Consider the following 23,029-nt stretch of genomic DNA (forward strand, 5'->3'; position numbering starts at 1 on the left):
TTTGTTGTCTTTACAAGTATAGCACCAAACATTGCCTACAATAATGCTCTCAAGTGCCCATACTAGTAATCATGTTCCCCATAGTCCCCCAGTCGTAATAAAGCTCACCATAATTCCCCCCCAGTAGTAATAATTCTCTTTATAATGTGACAGTAGAAAAATGCCCCATAATGTGTGCCAGTACCAAAATACCCCCTTAAAATGAGCTCCAGTGCAAAAAAAATTTGGGGACATTAAAAGGCTTAGAAGCAAATCTTGAAATCTTTCAGAAAATTTCCCAAACCCACTTTTTAAGGACCAGTTCAGGTCTGAAGTCACTTTGTGAGGCTTACATAATAGAAACCACCCAAAAATGACCCCATTTTAGAAACTACACCCCTCAAGGTATTCAAAACTGACTTTACAAACTTTGTTAACCCTTTAGGTGTTCCACGAGAATTAATGGAAAATGGAGATCAAATTTCAGAATTGCACTTTTTTGGCAGATTAAAAAAGTTTATACGTTTTTTTCCACTAACAAAGCAAGGGTTAGCCGCCAAATAAAACTCAATATTTATTGCCCTGATTCTGTAGTTTACAGAAACACCCCATATGTGGTTGGAAACTGCTGTACGGGCACACGGCATTGCGCAGAAGAAAGGAACGCCATATGATTTTTGGAAAGCAGATTTCACTGGGATAATTTTAAGCCGCCATGTCACATTTGAAGACTCCCTGATGCACCTCTAGAGTAGAAACACCAAAAAAGTGACCCCATTTTAGAAACTACACCCCTCAAGGTATTCAAAACTTATTTTACAAACCTTGTTAACCCTTTAGGTGTTCCACAAGAATTAAAGGAAAATGGAGATGAAATTTCAGAATTTAACTTTATTGGCAGATTTTCCATTTTAATCCATTTTTTTCAGTAACAAAGCAGGGGTTAACAGCCAATCAAAACTCAATATTTATTGCCCTGATTCTGTAGTTTACAGAAACACCTCATATGTGGTCGTAAATTGCTGTACAGGCACACGGCAGGGCGCAGAAGGAAAGGAACGCCATACGGTTTTTGGAAGGCAGATTTCCCTGGGATAATTTTAAGTTGCCATGTCACATTTGAAGACCCCCTGATGCACCCCTAGAGTAGAAACTCCAAAAAATGACCCCATTTTAGAAACTACGGGATAAGGTGGCAGTTTTGCTGGTGATATTTTAGACTGTATATGATTTTTTGTTGCTCTATATTACACTTTTTGTGAGGCTAAATAACAAAAAATAGCTGTTTTGGCACGATTTTTATTTTTTGTTATTTACAATGTTCATCTGACAGGTTAGATCATGTGGTATTTTTAAAGGAGCAGGTTGTTACGGACGCGACAATACCAAATATGTATACTTTTTTTTAGTTATGCAAGCTTTACACAATGATATCATTTTTGAAACAAGAAAATGCATGTTTTAGTGTCTCTATAGACTGAGAGAACTATTTTTGGTTGTTTGTTTCAGTTTTACATAATAAAGCATTTTTGAAAAAATTTTTTTTTTTGTGTCTCTATTCTGAAAGCCATATTTTTTTATTTTAGGGGCTCATTTTTTTCAGTATGAGATGACGGTTTGATTGGTACTATTTTAGGGTGCGTATGACTTTTGATCGCTTGCTATTACACTTTTTGTGATGTAAGGTGACAAAAAATGGCTTTTTTTACACAGTAATTTTTTTTTTTTACGTTGTTCATCTGAGGGGTTAGTTCATGTGATAGTTTTATATAGCAGGTTCTTACGGACACGGTGATACCTAATATATATACTTTTTTATTTATTTAAGTTTTACACAATAACAGCATTTTTGAATTTAAAAAAACGTTTCAGTGTCTCCATATTCTGAGAGCCGTTTATTTTTTATTTTTTGGGCGATTGTCTTAGGTAGTGTCTAACTTTTTGCAGGATGAGATGATGGTTTGATTGGCACTATTTTGGGTTGCGTATGACTTTTTGATCGCTTGCTATTACACTTTTTGTGATGTAAGGTGACCACAAAAGGGGTTAGTTCATGTGATATTTCTATAGAGCAGGTCGTTACGGACGTGGCAATACCTAACATGTATACTTTTTTTTTATTTATGTAAGCTTTACACAATGATATAATTTTTTTTAACAAAAAAAAGCATGTTTTAGTGTCTCCCTAGTCTGAGAGCCATAGTTTTTTTCAGTTTTTAAGCGATTGTCTTAGGTAGGGTATCATTTTTGCGGGATGAAGTTATGGTTAGATTGGTACTATTTTGGGGGCATATGCCTTTTTGATTGCTTGGTGTTGTACTTTTAGTGATGCAAGGTGACCAAAAAATGTTTTTTAGCACAGTTTTTATTTTCCGCGGCCGTGCAGGGGTTAATGCGCTGGCATTGGTGATTTCACCGATGCCGGTGCATACAGCCGGACCCCTGTTGCAGATCGGACGGGCGCAGCTCCTGCACCCGCCTGATCAGCGTGCTGTACATATACAGTGCTGGAGATTAAGTTATGTCCGGTTGCGCCATACATGTACGGCGCAGGTCGTTAAGGTTTTTTTTTTAATTGTCCTGCAATTTTTGCACTGGCCACTTGGCCTAATAACATGTCATGATTTCCTGTTCTGTACAGGTAACTTTTCAGTAGCTATCATCATTATCACCAGAGACAGAATTACAATGACAAGTAACACCTTCCTGACCTCCCCACAGGCCACAGAGCATGCCTAGAAAATGCTCCAATTTAAGGGTACTTTCACACTAGCGTTTTTGCTGGATCCAGCAGGCTCCAGGAAAAACGCTTCCGTTACTGATAATACAACCATCTGCATCCGTTATGAACAGATCCGGTTGTTTTATCTTTAACATAGCCAAGACAGATCCATCATTAACTCCATTGAAAGTCAATGGAGGACGGATCCGTTTTCTATTGTGGCAGAGAAAACGGATCCGTCCGCACTGACATGCATTGGTGGTAATGACGGATCCGTCTTGATCAGTTTCCCAGGACTGAAAGCAAAATACAACATGTTTCGGTTTGCTCTCCGGTCTGGAAATGCAACTAAATGGAACGGAATGCATTTTGGAGCATTCTGTTCTGTTCAGTTCAGTTTTTTCACCATCGACAATAAATGGGGACAAAACTGAAGCGTTTTTTTTCCGGTATTGAGACCCCATGGCGGAACTCAATACTGGAAAACTTAAACGCTAGTGTGAAAGTACCCTTAGTGAATGGCATCAGCTCCTGCTTGTTGTGTCTATGGCTCATGTAACTGCTCTCAAAAGACAGGAAGTCTTATCATATGTTAGGCCTCGCGGCCAGCCTGAAAATTGCAGGATCTATACATTTTTAGATTAAGACATGGAAATTTTGTTTTTAAATAGTTAATAGAGATGAGCAAATTTCTTAAAAGTTCGATTCGGCTGAAGTAGCAGGTGCAATGACAGGGAGCTGCGATAGCGCCCCCCGTCATTGTACCCCTCAGATGCCACGTTCATACATGATTGCGGCATCTAAATGTAAATCTCGCGCCACATGGGATTTCGGCTGAGATCTTCAAGAAAGATGGAGGCTGGCGGCACGTCGCAAGCAAATGGGGGAGGTAAGTTGGTTTAACATAAAAACATGATTTAAAAAATAGGTCATCTTCTGATGACACATTCCCTTCATGGCATAAAGACCTGTAGTGGAGATAGTCACTTGTTTATGGCAGTCTGTTATAGAAGGTAATATGTTCTTTGTTAAAGAGACTAAGAAAGTACAAAAATAATTTTAATTGGAAGGAAATATATTTATGAACAATATCCTCTATTGTAATTGTGATAAAGTTGTCCATCATGTAAATTTGTTTTGGTTATCGTTTGCCAGTTACGTCATTTCCCCTTTTCATGCTGTCACTACATAAGAATGGCTTATAGGATCACTACCAAGTCACAACAGGTCTGAAGTCAAGATGAGAAGCAACTTTGTTTTGCTGTGGGTCCTTATATCTCTGCATTGCTTCTTTACCACATACGGTGAGTTTTTTTTATTTTATTAATTTATGCTTTAACTAACTTATAACTTCTTATTAGGCTACTTTCACTTGCGGCAGACTGATATGGCAAGCAGTTCCGTCGCCGTAACTGCCTGCCAGATAAGGCAATCTGCATGCAAACAGACAGCATTTGTAGACTGATCCGGATACGGTTCCGTCTCACAAATGCATTGCAAGAACAGATCCGTCTCTCCGTTTGTCATACGGACAAACGGATCAGTTTTCTTCAAATTTTTACCGGTCTGCGCATGCACAGACCTGAAGGACGGATCCTGCATTCCGGCGCTAATACATTTCAATGTAAATTAATGCCGGATCCGGCATTCTGGCAACTGCTGCGGTATTTCCTCCGTCCAAAACGCCGTTCAGTGACTGAACTGAAGACATCCTGATGCATCCTGAAAGGATTTCTCTCCATTCAGAATGCATGGGGATGAAACTGATCAGTTCTTTTCCGGTATTGAGTCATTATGACGGAACTCAGTGCCGGAAAAGATAAACGCTAGTGTGAAAGTACCCTTAGCCAGGCTGAATTGTTAATCATAGACTGATAGCAGAAAGTACATAATATAATTGACTGAAGTAATGGACATTTGTGTATTTTTTTTTTAAGAACATAAGGTTTTCTAATCTCTCTCCAACTGGAAAAAAAAAATGTATGGTTCCTACACAGAGCAAGAAAAAAGAATCTTGTGCAAATGCTGATTTTATTTACTTTTAATTTAATAATTTATTTTATTTTTGTTTAATCCTAAAACAATTTATGATGCATAACAAATTTCAGAAAAAGATGGGGAAGATGGCTAGGGAGACATGAATATGCTGCAAGAACAAAAACAGTCCGTAATAATCCATTTACTTTTCTTAACAGGGAAGTAAACAATTTGATAGTCTTTTATTCTCTGCAGATCAATTCATATGTATATTGTGCAAACATACACACCTTTATATATTGAGATGTCCATATATGGAGACATATCCAGTATATTTTTGCCATAAATCTACCCATATAATTTTAGGATACTGTACAATGTACATTTGTATACTTTATTTCAGGGGGAGGATGTTTTTATATATATATATATATATATATATATATATATATATATATATATATATAAATTACAAACTGGGAATCATAGTACTGACCTAGCAGCTGTCATATTGTTGATTCACAAATAATGAGAGTCAAGGAGTAAAACAAATCATAGGAAGTACTACCATTAAAATGTAACCTTTCTTATAAAAGCAACACTGCATAACAAAAGACATAAGTAACAAAACACACTGCAGAATTCCGTCACAGCATTCAACTGTATTACCATCCTGAGGACAATGGAAATGTTCATTGCTCACAGCCCTGCTGCCGTTCCCACTTGTCCCTAGGTGGTAATGCCAGACGTAGTCACCTTACCTTACCTAATTGGTGGTGCGTTTCTGCCAACAGGGAAGCTGGGCCCATACAGCTTATCCATTTACAGTCTGAAACTGTGACAAGTTTCTACTCTGTACAGGCCGCAAAATCGCCAGAGTAGGGGTGATTTCAGATGTGACGGAACTTTCACAGACTTTCAGAGCAAATTGTGCACTGAAAATCTTCAACAGTTTACAGCACAATACATGTGGATGAAAAAAAATAAAAATCTGGGATTCAGATGGTACTTTGGGTTTTTAAATTAATTAGAGAATAATTTGGGATCTAAAAATTAAATGATAGCATAACTTTCAACAGTAATCTTTACCAGCTCATAAAAATACACAATTGATCTAGCTGAAATTAGCAGTATGTATTTAGTTCAGGCACTATTTAGGCATGAGGAGGAGGATTTATCTTTGTAGATTTAGTATTCTGCAGTCTATTACAGCTCCACATAGTTGTAACCCAGCTTTCCTGGGACCCTGAAAGACAAACCTGCCTAGCTATGGTACTATTTAGGAGTGAGGAGTGGCATTTATTTTAGTAGACTTAGTATTCCGCAGTCTATTACAGCTCCATATGGTTATAATCCAGATTACTACTTTATATAGTGCTAAAATATCTCACAGGACTTTGTCAGGACTTTATAATCATTATTTTGTTACCCTGCTTTGCCGGGACCCTGAATAACAAATCTTTCTAGTTGTGCTACAGCATGGATGATTTGTCACTGGGATTCTTACTTTGTTTTTACAGACTCCTGGCTAGCAATTCCAGCTCGGTATTCTACAATACTGGAGATTTATCAGTTCATAAATAAATAAATGCTGATCTGGCATTATGAAAAACCTCTGAGGGCCAGCGATGGGGGCATATTGGTTATATAAATTACACAAAACACTGCCCTGATACATTACCGTATTTTTGCCCCATAAGACGCATTTTTTCCCCATTATGGAATCGCTCATTAGTACCGGAGGGCCAGGAAGCAATGAAGGCTTTGTACTAACCGCTTCCTGGTCCTCGGCTGTCGGCTGTGAAGGCTGCGCACAGCGTGATTGCGCTCTGTGATCTCATGCTGTGCGCAGCCTTCACAGCACAGCCAGAAAACAGAGCACGCTGGAGGAGAGGAACGGTGGCGTCTGGAGCAGGAGAGGTAAGTGTTTTTTTTATTTTAACCCATATGAGGCTGATGGGGGCTTAAACATTGCTGGGGGCTGAAATGAGGCTACTGGGGGCTGATAAGAGGCATGGGGCTCTTATCTGAGGTCTAATTGGGGGTCATTCACATTGGGGTCTGAGCTGAAGTCTGATTGGGGGGTCTGATCTGAGGTCTTATTGGGGTCTTAGTAACATTGGGGGTCTTATTGGGGCTGTCAGCTGAGGTCTGATTAACATTGGGGGTCTGATTGGTGGTCTGACCTGAGGTATAATGAAAAATTTTTTTTTCGTAGGTCCCCCTCTAAAACCTAGGTGCGTCTTATGGGCCGGTGCATCTTATAGGGCGAAAAATACGTTATGTGAATCCATCATATGGTACCAGGGCAATGTAATCTATTGTCACCAATGCAACTGCATAGTGTTGTCAAGATTTTCCAGGGCATTGAATGGCAAGCAGGTCTAGCTGTATGAATGGATTTATCACTACATAGATCCTAAATATCATATCAAGATAACCACGAGTATAATCTGCTTTGAAGGATGTTCCTAGAAATGTTTAAGCCCACTGTAAAGCACAGTGCATATCAAAAAGCTGCTTCTTGTACAAGGCAATATGTCATCATTCTGCCTCTGAACAACTCCATTCAGCAGAGTGTGCGCGTATGTGTGGTGAGGGCGGTGGACATTGGGGAATATATTGCTTCTTTCTTGCTTCTGCTTCCGGTCCAGTTTCTAAATTAAAACAAAGCTTAAAGGGGTATTCTGGTTGTAAGAAGTTATGTTAACTATTAGATCAGTGGGTATCCTACCACTGGGACCCCACCAATCACAAGAATGGGGACCCCACAAAATGAACAGAGCGGCAGGTCTGGCATGCAAACTGCCATTCCATTCACCTCTATGGGAGTCCCTAAACTCCTGTACAGATAAATAGATGCCTAGCATGCTGCTCTGATCATTTTGGGGGCCTCAAAGGGTACAGGGTCCCCAGCGGTAGGACCACAACTGATCTATGCAAAATTTCTGCTTTGTCCCAGACTAGATTTTTTTATTTTTTTACTGCAAAGGTGATTATAAGTTATCTTATACTTTACAGGCATTTGGGAAAGCAGATTTGTTAGAAGAAGGTGCAAATGTTTAAAAACAACCAATAATGCCATTCCACGTGAACAGTTTCAACATGTTAAAGTTTTGCATGAAACACAAAATTGCAGAAAAAAAGAAATCATGTGAGTACATTGACTTGTCTTTCTTGACATTCAAAATGTCAAAATTCTAAGCAATGGGTTGTAAACTAAATAACATATTGTTATGTAGAATCATAATATGCATTATCATGAAGGAATGTTTTGTATTGGATTTTGTGTGTAGATTACTAGGAAATAAGATTCATTTTAAGGACACTGTTGGGTATCCAAGGCACAGATCGACCTTGGGATTTGTGGAATCAAAGATAGGGGTGGACTGGGAACTTAAAGTGGCTCTGGAATAAAAAACTAAAAGTGCCCCCATGTTGTAGGCAGAGCCAAATTGACAGAAGGTGGGACAACACAAGGAGGTTGGGTCAGCAATACCATAGTGCAAAATACTGTCCCAGCAGAATCACCACCACAGTACAGCATAATATACTGCCCCAAAAACTGCCCCTCTGTGGAGGCCATCAATAGCTACCATTTTCTGTTCTCCTCTTCCAGTTGTCTCTGATAAGGATATGGAGTAGAGGGCTTAGGAGGTGAGATGCCAGACACAGTAGTTGAATTTAGGAGGGAATGTGCAGTAGCTGGCAGAATACCTGATTCTCCCGTTAATTGCTCATTATGTACCAGGCCAGTGGCAGAGAGAAGGGTATAGGTGGCACATTGGGCATCGACTCACTGGGAAATTTCCCTGTTGGATGTATGGCCAGTCCACCCTTGATCAAAGAGATGGTATACTGTAACTATCAGACGGTAATTTTCAGCATAATAGAACAACTTGGTCTAGAAGAGAAAGACACCCTACTCCGTATCAGAGTCAGCCCATTCTTAAAAAATATAGAACATTCGCACAGCCATTTTTAACTGTAAACTTTTTGGTAATCATTGTACACATGGGATCAATAATGAGATTGAATAGGGTATTTGTGAATAAAATAGACCCTAATGGCAAATGATTGGCTCCAACATCCCCTCAAAATTGGGTTGTCTGCTGCTGGACCTTGTCAGAACCAATGTCTACTGAAAGATCCACTGGTATTATGGTGGGAAGGTCCAACCCTGACATAGAAACATAGAATGTGTCGGCAGATAAGAACCATTTGGCCCATCTAGTCTGCCCAATATACTGAATACTATGAATAGCCCTTGGCCCTATCTTATATGAAGGATGGCCTTATGCCTATCCCATGCATGCTTAAACTCCTTCACTGTATTTGCAGCTACCACTTAAGTTTTATCCTGCAATCAGTGTACTAGTTTAGTAGCTCTTCTCTGAACTCTCTCTAAAGTATCAATATCCTTCTGGAGATATGGTCTCCATTACTGCGCACAATACTCCAAATGAGGTCTCACTAGTGCTCTGTATAGCGGCATGAGCACCTCCCTCTTTCTACTGGTAATGCCTCTCCCTATACACCCAAGCATTCTGCTAGCATTTCCTGCTGCTCTATGACATTGTCTGCCTACCTTTAAGTCTTCTGAAATAATGACCCCTAAATCCCTTTCCTCAGATACTGAGGTTAGGACTGTATCACTGATTTTATATTCTGCTCTTGGGTTTTTACGCCCCAGGTGCATTATCTTGCACTTATCAACATTAAATTTTAGTTGCCCGATTTTTGAACATTCCTCTAGTATTCCTAAATCCTTTTCCATTTGGTGTATCCCTCCAGGAACATCAACCCTGTTACAAATCTTTGTGTCATCAGCAAAAAGACACACCTTACCATCGAGGCCTTCTGCAATTTCGCTGATAAAGATATTAAACAATATGGGTCCCAGAACAGATCCCTGAGGTACCCCACTGGTAACAAGACCATGGTCTGAATATACTCCATTGACTACAACAGTCTGTTGTCTGTCCCTCAGCCACTGCCTAATCCATTCAACAATATGGGAGTCCAAGCCCAAAGACTCTAATTTATTGATAAGCCTTCTATGTGGGACAGTATCAAAAGCCTTACTAAAGTCTAAATAAGCGATGTCTACTGCACCTCCGCCATCTATTATTTTAGTCACCCAATCAAAAAAATCTATAAGATTAGTTTGACATGATCTCCCTGAAGTAAACACATGCTGTTTTTCATCTTTCAATACATGGGATTTTAGATGTTCCACAATCCTCTCCTTCAGTATGGTTTCCATTAATTTCCCCACTATTGATGTCCGGCTTACTGGCCTATAGTTGCCCGATTCCTCCCTACTACCTTTCTTGTGAATGGGCACAACATTTGCTAATTTCCAATCTTCTGGGACGACTCCTGTTACCAGTGATTGGTTAAATAAATCTGTTAATGGTTTTGCTAGTTCACCACTGAGCTCTTTTAATAGCTTTGGGTGTATCCCATCAGGCCCCTGTGACCTATTTGTATTAATTTTAGACAGCTGACTTAGAACCTCTTCCTCTGATACATGCATCAACAGATTCATTAGTCTTCCTCCCTAACTGAGGTCCTTTTCCTTAATTTTCCTTTTTTTTAAACTGAACAGAAGTATTCATTGAGGCAGTCAGCTAGTTCTTTATCTTCTTCCATATACCTTTTGTTTTTAATTTGGTAATTCCTTGTTTTAGTTTCCTTTTTTCATTTATGTATCTGAAGAATGTCTTATCGCCTTTTTTCTCTTCTGCCTGTGCTTTAGAAGCTCTTATAACTTATTTTGCCTCTCTCTGCTTAATCTTATAAATTTGCCTGTCATCCTCGTTTTTTTTTTTTTATAATTACTAAATGCTATATTTTTGTTTTTAATGATTTTAGCCACTTCTGCTGAGTACCACAGTGGTCTCTGTCTCTTCCTTTTTTTGCTTTTACTGACAAGCCTAATGCAATTTTCTGTTGGCTTCAATAGTGCCACTTTTAAGTAGTCCCATTTCTCCTGGACTCCATTGAAACTGTTCCAATCTGATAGGGACTCGTATACCACTAATCTAATTTTAGAAAAGTCAGTTTTTCTAAAATGTTAAACTTTTGTTTTTGTGTGGTGTGAATCAGTCACTGTACTTATAGTAAACCAAACTGACTGGTGATCACTAGATCCCAAGCTTTCCCCTACAGTAATATCAGATACCAAATTCCCATTTGTGAATACTAAATCTAAAATGGCTTCCTTCCGGGTTGGCTCCTCAACTACTTGCTGTAGAGATAATCCTAGACTCTAGTTATTGAGAATTCTTGCCAGCATTGGGTATATTATTTACTAATAAAGATCAGTATTCCTCACAGAGTAATTTCAAGTATGACTGGTACTAATTATACAGGCATGAGGGGATGTACAGTCCTCCACAGTTCCACATATGTAAAGTAAAAGAACTCTTTAATGGTAATACCTTCCTTTTGTTCTCCCCTTTGTTTATCATGTTCCATTTAATTCCATTTTAGCATTTTTCTAAAGAACAGTAATATTGTGTGTGTGAATCCAAAAGCTGAATGGGTTAAAGTGGAGATATTAAATGAAAAGGTAAGGTTATACACATATATATCACATAAAATAATATATAATCACATCAAATGCTTATAGATCAGAAAATACACATGCATAAAACTAATTACCGGTATACTTATTTAAAGAGGTTGTGCCATGAAAAATATTCATTTTTCAAATCAGCACCTGGATCTGAATATTTTTGTAATTGCATGTAATAAAAAATTAGCATATCCACTGAGCTATCCAATAAAACGTATGCATATAGCGCCACCTGCTTTTTCTTATTTTTTGTCCACCTCACTGAGGAGGTCACACATGCTCAGTTTAAACCTTCAACTGACACCAGCCATAGCAGCTTAGAAGCTGTCGCAGTTACAGGGAAGGAGCTACAGCAGAAAGGACACACCCCTGAGCCTACAATAAACCTAGTAGAACAACTGAAGCAATGAATGAGATTTCTGGTTCCATCTAAGGTACAAGGGTGGTTCTAGATCTGTTAGAGATTGCCATGTACAATTTATGTCTGATTTTAATTTTTTACAACAGTCATGGCATAAACCCTTTATTCGTAAAATGATAAGAAAAAGGATTGCGCTGCAAGGGAGGATTCTTTTGGATGTTCCTATTATATTCTCTTTCTTATGTTCGGAAAAATCAGGTGGTATGGCATATAAGATCCTGGTTCTAGTAAGCAGAAGCAGTGCTGGATTATGTAAGTTGGATACAAGCACTAGGAAATACTGGATAGACAGTTTTGGGGATTTGGGGCTCTTGGAGCTCAGACCCACAGTAATCATGATGTTATGCCAGGTCATTGCGATTGTCAGAACCTCTACTGATCCACCAGAGGTAGCAACACTAATTCAGCACTGCAGTTCCTTCACTGCCAATCACTGTGCAAGGAGCTACAATATGACCCCCATTCTGTATTGTAGTTCCCTGCACTGCAGGGTGTCTGGTAGTGCCACTGTGCATGAGAACTGCCATAGGGACAGTTTTCAGGATCAGTGGGAGTCAGACCCCCACCAATATGTATGTTGTTGCATATTCTAGCGATATCGAATAAAGGGTTTATACAATAAAAGCACAAAGTCTCTGTATAGGGAATAAGTCCACTCAAGCGCTGCAAATCCCAAGACAATGTGGGTAAAAGTCTAATAAGTAAAATGATAAGAAAAAGGATTGCGCTGCAAGGGAGGATTCTTTTGGATGTTCCTATTATATTCTCTTTCTTATGTTCGGAAAAATCTTCAGTTAAATGGACCACATTCAATCATAATATTCAACAGTTGCATGGAAACAAAGATCACTTGTAATGCGCATAGAGAGAGACCGGCGTGTCTTCAGTCAGGGAGCTCTAGTTGTAGGGTAGGTAAGGACCAGGAGCAGGAGCCGTCAATTCAAAAGATCCTTGTCTGAACTGTGATCCTACCAGGAGAGCGTCACTTCGAGATGTCACCCGTCTCACACTTCCATAAAGCTCGACAAAGAAGGCGCAGAAATGGTGAAGTACGTACCAGTGGTTGCAATTACTCTTATTTGTTACCATGCGTTTTTTATTTGTTGCGAAACTGGCGCTGTGGACCAGCCTGTTGGTCAGGTTGCTCGCTTTCCTAAAAATTATGGGGGTTTTGTCTGGGATCTCCTTACTAAGGACAGGGTCATTTTTTAATATGTGCCAATTTTTATTTATGATGTTTTTGTTATTATACTGGGTCAAAAAACTATACCTGAAGTCTTTTTTTGGCTGATCTCCCTTTTTGTTTTTTGGGGGTTTGTCTCCATCGCGTTTTTCTTCTATTTCCTTTCTGCAATGGTCCAAAAATTCTTCCTCATACCCTTTTTCCAAAAATCTTTCTTTTATCATCTGACCCTGTTCCCTAAAATCTTCTGTTTTAGTGCAATTTTTAGAAATGCGCTGAAACTGGCTCTTCGGTATGTTTTTGAGCCAGGAGGGATGATGGCAACTATTGCGTCCAATGTAGGTATTCACATCTACAGTTTTAAAGAATTTTTTAGTTTTCAGCCTACTGTCTTCTAAAAAAATGACTAAATCAAGAAAATCCACGGAGATGGAACTAATGTGGCTAGTGAACTTGAGATTGAACTGGTTCACGTTGATGTCTGCTATAAAAGGTTTCTAGACCCTCCCTCTCACCAAGCCAGATGAGAAGGCAGTCATCGATATATCTTCGCCAAACTATCAATTGGCCACCTTCTAAATTCTTATTCAAGACTGTGTCGATCCTCTCTCTCTCCCACATGGTCATGAAAAGGTTTGCGAGGATCGAGACAGTCCACAATCCAATACGTGGAGGAGATTTTGTTGCAATTTTAAATAGGAGGGAAGTAGAGTGGATGTATCTGCTTAATACAATTCAACCTCATGGTTTGAATATAGAATGCGATGTCAATGTATAATTTAAGCACTAAGAAAGAAGTGAGCGATTTTAAAATATGAGGCATTATAGGTCCTGTAACTGTTGTATTCCTGTCATTAAGTCCTTACGCTAATGTCCGATTTTGCATGTGTAGTTGGAACCTGGTAGCTCTTTTTTTCCATCCCTTTTTTTATGTATCACAATTAAAAGTTCTAAAATATGTTGAGTGGTCACGGTGCTGCACATTAGGAGGGAGGTACCCTGTGTGAACTTAAATTCAGCTGTTTCCACTCAACAATCAACGCCCCAGACGAAGCATTATGGCGAAACCCGGGTCGGGCAGCAAACATTGTTTTTAACACGATTTTATTCCTGTGTTTTTGTAAGTACAATAAACCCTTTTCATTTGCAACCACTGGTACGTACTTCACCATTTCTGCGCCTTCTTTGTCGAGCTTTATGGAAGTGTGAGACGGGTGACATCTCGAAGTGACGCTCTCCTGGTAGGATCACAGTTCAGACAAGGATCTTTTGAATTGACGGCTCCTGGTCCTTACCTACCCTACAACTAGAGCTCCCTGACTGAAGACACGCCGGTCTCTCTATGCGCATTACAAGTGATCTTTGTTTCCATGCAACTGTTGAATATTGATTGAATGTGGTCCATTTAACTGAAGATTTTTCCGAACATAAGAAAGAGAATATAATAGGAACATCCAAAAGAATCCTCCCTTGCAGCGCAATCCTTTTTCTTATCATTTTACTTATTAGACTTTTACCCACATTGTCTTGGGATTTGATACGCTTGAGTGGACTTACTCCCTATACAGAGACTTTGTGCTTTTATTGTATAAACCCTTTATTCGATGTCGCTAGAATATGCAACAACATACATATTGGTGGGGGTCTGACTCCCACTGATCCTGAAAACTGTCCCTATGGCAGTTCTTATGCACAGTGGCACTACCAGACACCCTGCAGTGCAGGGAACTACAATACAGAATGGGGGCCATATTGTAGCTCCTTGCACAGTGATTGGCAGTGAAGGAACTGCAGTGCTGAATTAGTGTTGCTACCTCTGGTGGATCAGTAGAGGTTCTGACAATCGCAATGACATGGCATAACATTATGATTACTGTGGGTCTGAGCTCCAAGAGCCCCAAATCCCCCAAACTGTCTATCCAGTATTTCCTAGTGCTTGTATCCAACTTACATAATCCAGCACTGCTTCTGCTTACTAGAACCAGGATCTTATATACCATACCACCTGTTTGAAAAAGTGCAGGTAACATGTATGAAATGAATGTTTTTACTCATTCATTAACTTAAAGGGGTTATCCCATCTTAGACAATGGGGGCATATCGCTAGGATATGCCCCCATTGTCTGATAGGTGCGGGTCCCACCTCTGGGACCCACACCTACAAGGAGAATGGAGCCGGGGAGAGTTGCGGCTGGAGGACCCCAGGTTTCCCGGGGTCCTTCCACCACCAGGCGCAGCTTCCCACCTCTCCCATTGAAGTGAATGGGAGCACATGCGCGGCCACTGCTCCCATTCATTTCTATAGGGCCGAGGAAATAGCCAAGCCAGCGCTCAGCTATTTTTTGGCGGCTCCATAGAAATGAATGGAGGGCGGCTGCGCATGCGCAGTGCGCCCTCAAACTTTCTCTGCTCCGTTCTCCTTGTAGTGCGGGTCCCAGAGGTGGAACCCGCACCTATCAGACAATGGGGGCATATCCTAGCGATATGCCCCCATTGTCTAAGATGGGATAACCCCTTTAAGTTAATGAATGAGTAAAAACATTAATTTCATACATGTTACCTGCACTTTTTCAAACAGTTGGTATGGCATATATATGTGGTTTAATTTTGTTTTAGAAATGTAATCCAGTAAGTATCCAAAGCATCAATCGGCCTATTTCTAAGCAGGGAAAGCGGAGTCTGTTGAAATGAAGGTTGGTAGAATGGTAGGGAGAATAAGATTTCCCAAGGTGCCACTTGGTTTAATAGATTGAATTTCCTACTCTTGGACTTAAAGGGGTTTTCCAGGAGTTTTATAATGATGACCTATCCAAAGGATAGTATCATTAGTACCTGATAGGTGGGTGTCACACTGATCAGCTGTTTGAGAAGGCAGGAGTGCTCCTGTGAGTGCTGCGGCCTTCTTTCTACTATTTCCTAGGCCAGTGACATTACGTTCATCATCAATTGCGTGGCCTAGGAGCAGCTAAGCCCCTTCATGTAAATGGGGCTAAGGTTCAATACCAAGCAAAGCCACTATACATGGTATGGCGTTTTATTTGGTAAGCTGCAAGAGTTAGCACTTCTGCCTTCTCAAAACAGCTGATCAGCGGGGGTCACGGGTGTCGGACCCCCACCGATCAGATACTGATCACCTATCCAGAGGATAGGTCATCAGTAAAAAAAAAAAAAATACTGGAAAATCCTTTTAACTATAATGCATCATAGTATAATAAAATATAGGAGAAATAACTCACACAATCACACAAAATGAATTACAAAAAGTAATAACTTTTTTTGTCTCCTTTTCAAAGGTAAAATAAAAGAAGAGCAAGAACTAAGGACATTTTACATTTTTTCTGCCGTTCCAATGCATCGTCATATCACATAAAATGGGTCACCAAGCTGAATGTTTTAAAATATACTCAGCAACCATTAATCCTTTCATGTACAAATAAAACCTAAATTGTCAATAAAAAAAAATTACACTAACTGCCCATACCCATATATTTTTTAATAAGGCACCACTAAGCACTTTATACACACCTTCATGCAACTTTATGCCAAAATGTCATTTTTAATAAAAATTGCATAAATCTGTTTGTGACCCAAACAGAAAGTAATATGTACAAAACCTCCTAAAAATAAAAGTGCAACATGCGCAGAGTTCCCACATGCCACTTAGCCTAAATTTACATGCACATATTGTCAAGAAATCACCAGAACTGGAAGGACCAAAAATCTAGTTTTTGAGCTAAAATTTTAAATAAATGAACCTATAAAATACAGGGATTACACTTCTTGAATTGAAATTGCATGCTCAAAGCCTATATATTTCCTGAAAGCAGACAAACTGATGATTGGAATTCCTTTGACAGGCTGTTGACAACCGTGTGCACCTTCATCAAACTTTATGACAAACAAGAATTATTTAAAAAAAGAATGCATCGAAACAAACCTTTGCACCAAAAACTCACATCCAAACAGACAAAAAAAAAATCAATGCAGAAATAATACATTGAGGTGTGCATTGGGTCATGTCCAGTTATACAGGGAAAGGTAAGGATCTAATTATGTCCTCCTCTCTCTGCAGCCTACTGGCAGCTCTCCCATTGTCTCCCCTCCTCCTGCAGGCTGGCTGAGATCACAGCTTACTGAAGGGGGAGGGATGTTTTAACCTTGAACATCTCAAGCTGTGTAGTAGCTAGAGATGCAAATCCAGTCTAGATTTAAAGCTGACAGCTGATTGGGCTGGCTGCCCTTCAACTAGAGGCAGGGCCTTTAGAAATTGGGTCAGAAGTGAGACCTGCTTCTAACAGTGGTATCCCAGGAAGTATCATGGATCCTGGTCTTGTTTTAAATCTTCAATCATCAATCTTAAAAGCAGATCTGGTTGCCACAAAGTCTGAGATCCAAAGTCCATGCATGCAGTGTTATTTTATAGTGCAGGGAAGCCTGGCTTTATAATAATTTTAAACCACATACTATAAAATTATGCATGCTATTGCATATCTGTGCTTATTACGAGGTAAAAATATTATATACTTTATATACAATATTGTGCAAGAGTTTTAGGCATGTGTGGAATGCTGCAAAGTAAGATTGCTTTCAATAATATACAGTTTTTGAAGGAACTCAGCGGGGAGGTTGTTCATCTCGGAAAACTAACCACAGATCTGTGGATGCATGCTTGCACAAATCCTTCCGTCTCTTACTATACTATACTCTGTATAGTATACATATACTATATAGTATTGTTGTAATTATGTTTGGCTACTTGCACAATAAAAACACTTTTTTTTGCAAAATAATGTTTTATTGTGCCGCCCCATTCCAAGACACATAACATTTTTATGTTGTATTGTGCAATTTTTAATTGCAGTGAGATGAATGGAAAACAGCTATTCTGGGACTGTTTTTCTTTACTGTTTTCTGTGACCTATAAATAATAAATCACTGAAAATGGTGCACTACAATGGTAAGTGCAATTGACAATATATGGCTAAACCCTCACACATATTAAAATGAGACTTCTGCCAATATATTCTTATATCAAGAACATACCGGAGCCCACGCACCCCGTTAAGGTCTCTCAAAATGGCACGGGACCTAACGCTAACCTACCTATGCCATATGGACAATTTATGATAGGTGCATAAAGTCCGACACACAGCCAGCAGCTCCCAGTTACCTCCAGCGTGAAATCACACATACAATGGGAGGAGGGAGGAGGCTGTGAGTCCCACCTATAACTGGATCATGTGACACAGGTTGCCCAGGTGCACCTTAATGTTACCCATAGATCAAAATCAAGGCACATTCAAACCTGAGGTTGCCACACCTCCAGGCATACATATACAAACAAAATCACAGAATAAAGTGGTCAAAAAGGCAAAAGGTGCTCAAGACCCCAAATGCTGTTGTGCATTTCTACCCGGGGGAGCAGATCCTGCCCATGTGATCCGTTGCCAACAGCAATCCCCAGCAAAAATGCATACAATGGAGGATGCCGGCAGCGGACCACATGTACCACAAAAACATCCTACACTGGTCTTAAAAGCAGAAAATGCTCAAAAACCATATGCTGTTGCGCATTTCTAACCGGGGGAGCAAACCCTGCACATGTGATCTGTTGCTTACAGCAATCTCCAGCACAAAATGCATACAATGGAGGATGCCCGCAACGGACCACATGTAAGACAAATGTACGGATGGGGCTATAAGAAACAGAAAATCACTGAAAATGGTGCACTACAATGGTAAATGCAGTTGACAATATATGGCTAAACCCTCACATTGATATTAAAATTAGACTTTCACCAATATATTCTTATATCAAGAACATACCGAGCTGGCGCATCCCATCAAGGTCTCTCAAAATAGCACGGGACCTAACGCTAACCTACCTATACCGTATGGACAATTTCACCTATCATAAATTGTCCATACGATACAGGGGGGTTATTTGACGCCAAAGGTTTTACAATCTTCATGGTGTTGACAAACCAATTGTTAACTGTCATAAATCCAGAGATACAGCCTTTAGAAATTGGGTCAGGAGTGGGAGCTGCAGGTCAATGAGATTCATTTCTAAGGGATGTATTTTGTGCTGTAGGACACCTAGCACCACAATCCTGTTCTTATTTTAACTCCTTAAAAAAGTCACTATGGTTAACAAACTTTGCATTAATCAACAGTACAGTGTGTATACCTGAAGAATAATACTTTATGGCCATTATAACACTTGTATATGGCATATTTTAGCAGTTTTCCTCTGTGCATAGTAAATGTCTAGTTCGCAGCACTCTCAGACGTGGTGGGTGGAGATTAACTGCACAGAGAAAGTAGAGGAGAATCTCCTTCCTAACCTTCTGTTATGCGTTGAGCAGCAGCTTCAGGATTATGGAGGTCATTACAGAGAGGTTATGACCTGTATGGTTGTGAATAAAGTACGTATGAAGTTTCTATCTAAGCCCATGTAGCTTCAGCAGTCTGCTTGTCTGTGTGTGCTCCTGCTCACTCCCCCCATTCCCCATAGACTGCATTGACGTGTACTATGATCCTCCTGTGGAGCTTGTCTGCCTTTGAAAAGCAATTAGCAAGGGGGGGGGAGGTTAACTGATAATTGATAACTTGAAAACTAGAAATTTTTCACCAATAGGACACAATACAAAGTTTCTTGTGGTCGCTTATACTACTAATTTATGCAAAGTTGTGTGAAAAGTTTGTGACCATTTAAAGATCCAGTGATTTTCCGTTTTTTACTCGCCTTCCCGAAGCCATAACTTGTTTTATGCAGGACAAATTGTTCTTTCTAATGGCATCATTTAATATTGTATACCATGTAGTGGGAAGCTGAAAAAACGTATATGTTAAATGTATTCTGCAGGTCACTACAGTTATAGTGCTATCACATTTTTATAGTTTTTGTTTTAGTACTTTTAAAAAATAATAACTTTGAAAGAAATTATTTTCTTTGCATTGCCATATTCTGACCCTGATAACATTCTTATATTCACATCTATGGAGCTCTATGAGGGCTCAATTTTAGCAAGGCGAGCTGTAATTTTCATTGATACCATTGGAGTGTGTATGATTTTTGATCACCTTTTATTCAAGATCTTTGGTGGGAGAGAAGCGTTGAAAAAACGGTGAATAATCCATTTAAATGTTTTTTTTCTGTTACACGTTTTACCATACAGGATATTTTTATATTTGAATAATTCTGGCATTTTTTGACACTGTGATGCCAATGATGTTTACATTTTATTATTTTATAATATTTTCAATTAAGTCCCCCTAGAGGGCTTTACGATACGATCATCTGATCGTTTCTCCCATAGACTGCAATAGTTTAACATGGCAGCCTATGAGAGATTCACTATGTTCCTATCTAGTCCTGCCACAGAAGGTCTGAGGCTGTCATGACAATCATAAAGCTCCCTTGATCTCGGAATGGGGGAGCTGATCAGAGCATGAGGAGTTAAAAGATCTCTGATCACCATTATTGGCAATCACAGACCATGTCTCTGAGTATCTGCTGAGTAAAACATCTTTAAACTTGACTTGGGTCATACATCTATGGTACAAGTCCTGAAGGGGTTAATGCTCTCAGGAGTATTTAAAAAAAAAAATCATAGAAATATAGGTTTTAGAGTCAATGTATCATAATGTGTTACTTACGCAGGCTCCCTCAGGGAGGTTGGTTTTATCAATCAGTAGTCAGACTGCTTGCACTAGTGTGTAGTATTTACAGCTATACAATAGAATTATTGTGAATCACCCCAAATCAACAAATAATTAACAATCACAACAAATCTTTTACAATATTAACCCTGGTGCTAATATTGTCCCACTTGACGTACTGTTGGGAGTCAGTTACTGACCTTATACTGTAGTGGACTCTATCCAATTGACTTTAACCCCCTCCTGACGCAGCAATTTTCCATTTTCGTTTTATGCCGATTTCCCAGAGCCATAACTTTTTTGTTTTTCCGTTCACATAGCCGTATAAGGGCTTGTTTTCTGCGGGACAAGTTGTACTTTCTAATGCCACCATTTAATATGACATAAAATGTAGAGGGAAGCTGGAAAAAAATGCAATACACTTTTCCTCCCTATACATGTCAAATTTGGTTATAACCAAATTAAACATTTTGTACTCCAAGTTCTCTTTTAAACATTAATCTGCTTTGAGGGGATTTTGTGCCTTGAGACTCAACTGGTGGCCTCAAAGTGGACAGTTATGGTGCTCCCAAAACCATAACAGTTTTTTTTTACACATCTGAGCATACTTACATGCTAATTTGGGAGCGCTATATGGGGAGTTACTGATCTCAACTTGGTAGGGGGTCCGGTTGCACGCAGCAATGTGCTCTATTTATGCTTTATACATAAAAGGCCAGTATATTTTAATGCAATGCAACCCCTCCTCTATTCAGTTAGAGTGAGTTCATACTTCAGTTAATTCCAAAACCAATAGTGAAGCCTACTCAGAGATAAGGTATAATAGAAAGTTCTGCACCTGTTCTGTGTTGACCCAGATCTGTTTTGGGCTCACAATAACTGATGGAAATAACTGACAAAATAAATTAAGTGTGAACTCCCCCTTACAACTATTTGTATGATGTTTCCTCAATATTATATCTCATGACCAATGACTGACGCCTGACTGGAACGGTAAAAATAAAATAAAGATTTATTTTGCAACTTGGTTAAAATCGTGGCATTAGCCCAATCAAATCAGTTCAGGCTTAGGCTACTTTCACACTAGCGGTCGAGGCTCCGCTTGTGAGTTCCGTTTGAAGGCTCTCACAAGCGGCCCCGAACGGATCCGTCCAGCCCTAATGCATTCTGAGTGGATGCAGATCCGCTCAGAATGCATCAGTCTGGCAGCGTTCAGCCTCCCCTCCGCTCAGCAGGCGGACACCTGAACGCAGCTTGCAGCGTTCGGGTGTCCGCCTGGCCGTACGGAGGCAAACGGATCGGTCCAGACTTACAATGTAAATCAATGGGGACGGATCCGTTTGAAGTTGACACAGTATGGCTCAATTTTCAAACGGATCTGTCCCCCATTGACTTTCAATGTAAAGTCAAAACGGATCCGTTTGCATTATCATGAACAAAAAAAAAAATATATTTTTTTTTTTTTGTTCATGGTAATGCAAACGGATCCGTTCTGAACGGATCTAAGCGTTTGCATTATAGGTGCGGATCAGTCTGTGCAGATACCAGACGGATCCGCACCTAACGCAGGTGTGAAAGTAGCCTTAGATGGCGTAGCAATTAAGGTGGGATAGGACAATATAACCTCCAAATAGCTGTAATACTAATGTGACTAGGCGCTGCGGAAGAACGCTACTCCTATATTAAGAGAGCAGCATCCAGTCACCTGGGTATCAGAGAGCAGCACCCAGTCACCTGGGTATCACTCTCAATGGTAATGTAGGGTCAATGAAGCAACCAGGGAAAAGGTAAATCTTGCCTCATACAGGTAACCCCTAGGTATTAAACTTCCAGTGCGCAGATGCACTTAAGGAGAAACCGCTCTATGGTGTCATCTAGGGATCGACCGATTATCGGTTTGGCCGATATTATCGGCCGATATTGAGGATTTTGAACGTTATCGGTATCGGCATCTATTTTGCCGATATACCGATAACGTATGGGGAACACAGAACGCACTGCTCTCAGCGCGTTCTGTGTTCCCTCCGCAGCACAGGGGAGAAGGAAGCAGTGTCTCCTCCCCCTGTGCTGCTGCTGCCGCCAATGACAGAAGAGAAGACAAGAGGAGGGGAGGGGCTGTGGCCACTGCGCCACCAATGAAGATAAGCCTTTCATTCATTCATATACAGGAGGCGGGAGCTGGCTGCAGAATCACATAGCCGGCTCCCGGCCTCTATGAGCGATAGCTGCGATCCGCGGTAGTTAACTCCTCAGGTGCCGCGGATCGCAGCTACCGCTCATAGAGGTCGGGAGCCGGCTATGTGATTCTGCAGCCAGCTCCCGCCTCCTGTATATGAATGATTGAGAGACTTATCTTCATTGGTGGCGCAGTGCGCCCCCCCCCCCCCAAGCCCCCCAGTATTAATCATTGGTGGCGCAGTGCGCCCCCACCCCAATCCCGGCCAACAGTAAAAACATTGGTGGCACAGTGCGCCCCCCCACCCAGTATTACTCATTGGT

At 40.2% G+C, this 23,029-nt stretch overlaps 1 protein-coding gene across 1 annotated transcript; it reads left to right on the forward strand.

The window, feature by feature from the left end:
* The first annotated feature begins 3,938 nt into the window (after positions 1 to 3,938).
* On the forward strand, positions 3,939 to 16,341 carry CXCL13 (C-X-C motif chemokine ligand 13). The gene is made up of 4 exons (XM_040420469.1): positions 3,939 to 4,005; positions 7,700 to 7,832; positions 11,177 to 11,255; positions 16,159 to 16,341. The coding sequence occupies exons 1-4, from the start codon at positions 3,942 to 3,944 to the stop codon at positions 16,165 to 16,167; spliced, it is 285 nt and encodes a 94-aa protein (XP_040276403.1). The 5' UTR covers positions 3,939 to 3,941; the 3' UTR covers positions 16,168 to 16,341.
* Positions 16,342 to 23,029: the final 6,688 nt, after the last annotated feature.

Source organism: Bufo bufo, chromosome 2, assembly GCF_905171765.1.
Source record: "Bufo bufo chromosome 2, aBufBuf1.1, whole genome shotgun sequence".
Classification (NCBI taxonomy): domain Eukaryota; kingdom Metazoa; phylum Chordata; class Amphibia; order Anura; family Bufonidae; genus Bufo; species Bufo bufo.

Bases quoted from the DNA above. Each gene is read 5' to 3' on its own strand.
- CXCL13 (XM_040420469.1), top strand. From the start codon at position 3,942: ATGAGAAGCAACTTTGTTTTGCTGTGGGTCCTTATATCTCTGCATTGC. The intron at 4,006-7,699 runs GTGAGTTTTTTT...TATACTTTACAG, and splicing joins TTGCTTCTTTACCACATACG to GCATTTGGGAAAGCAGATTT. The intron at 7,833-11,176 runs GTGAGTACATTG...ATTCCATTTTAG, and splicing joins TGCAGAAAAAAAGAAATCAT to CATTTTTCTAAAGAACAGTA.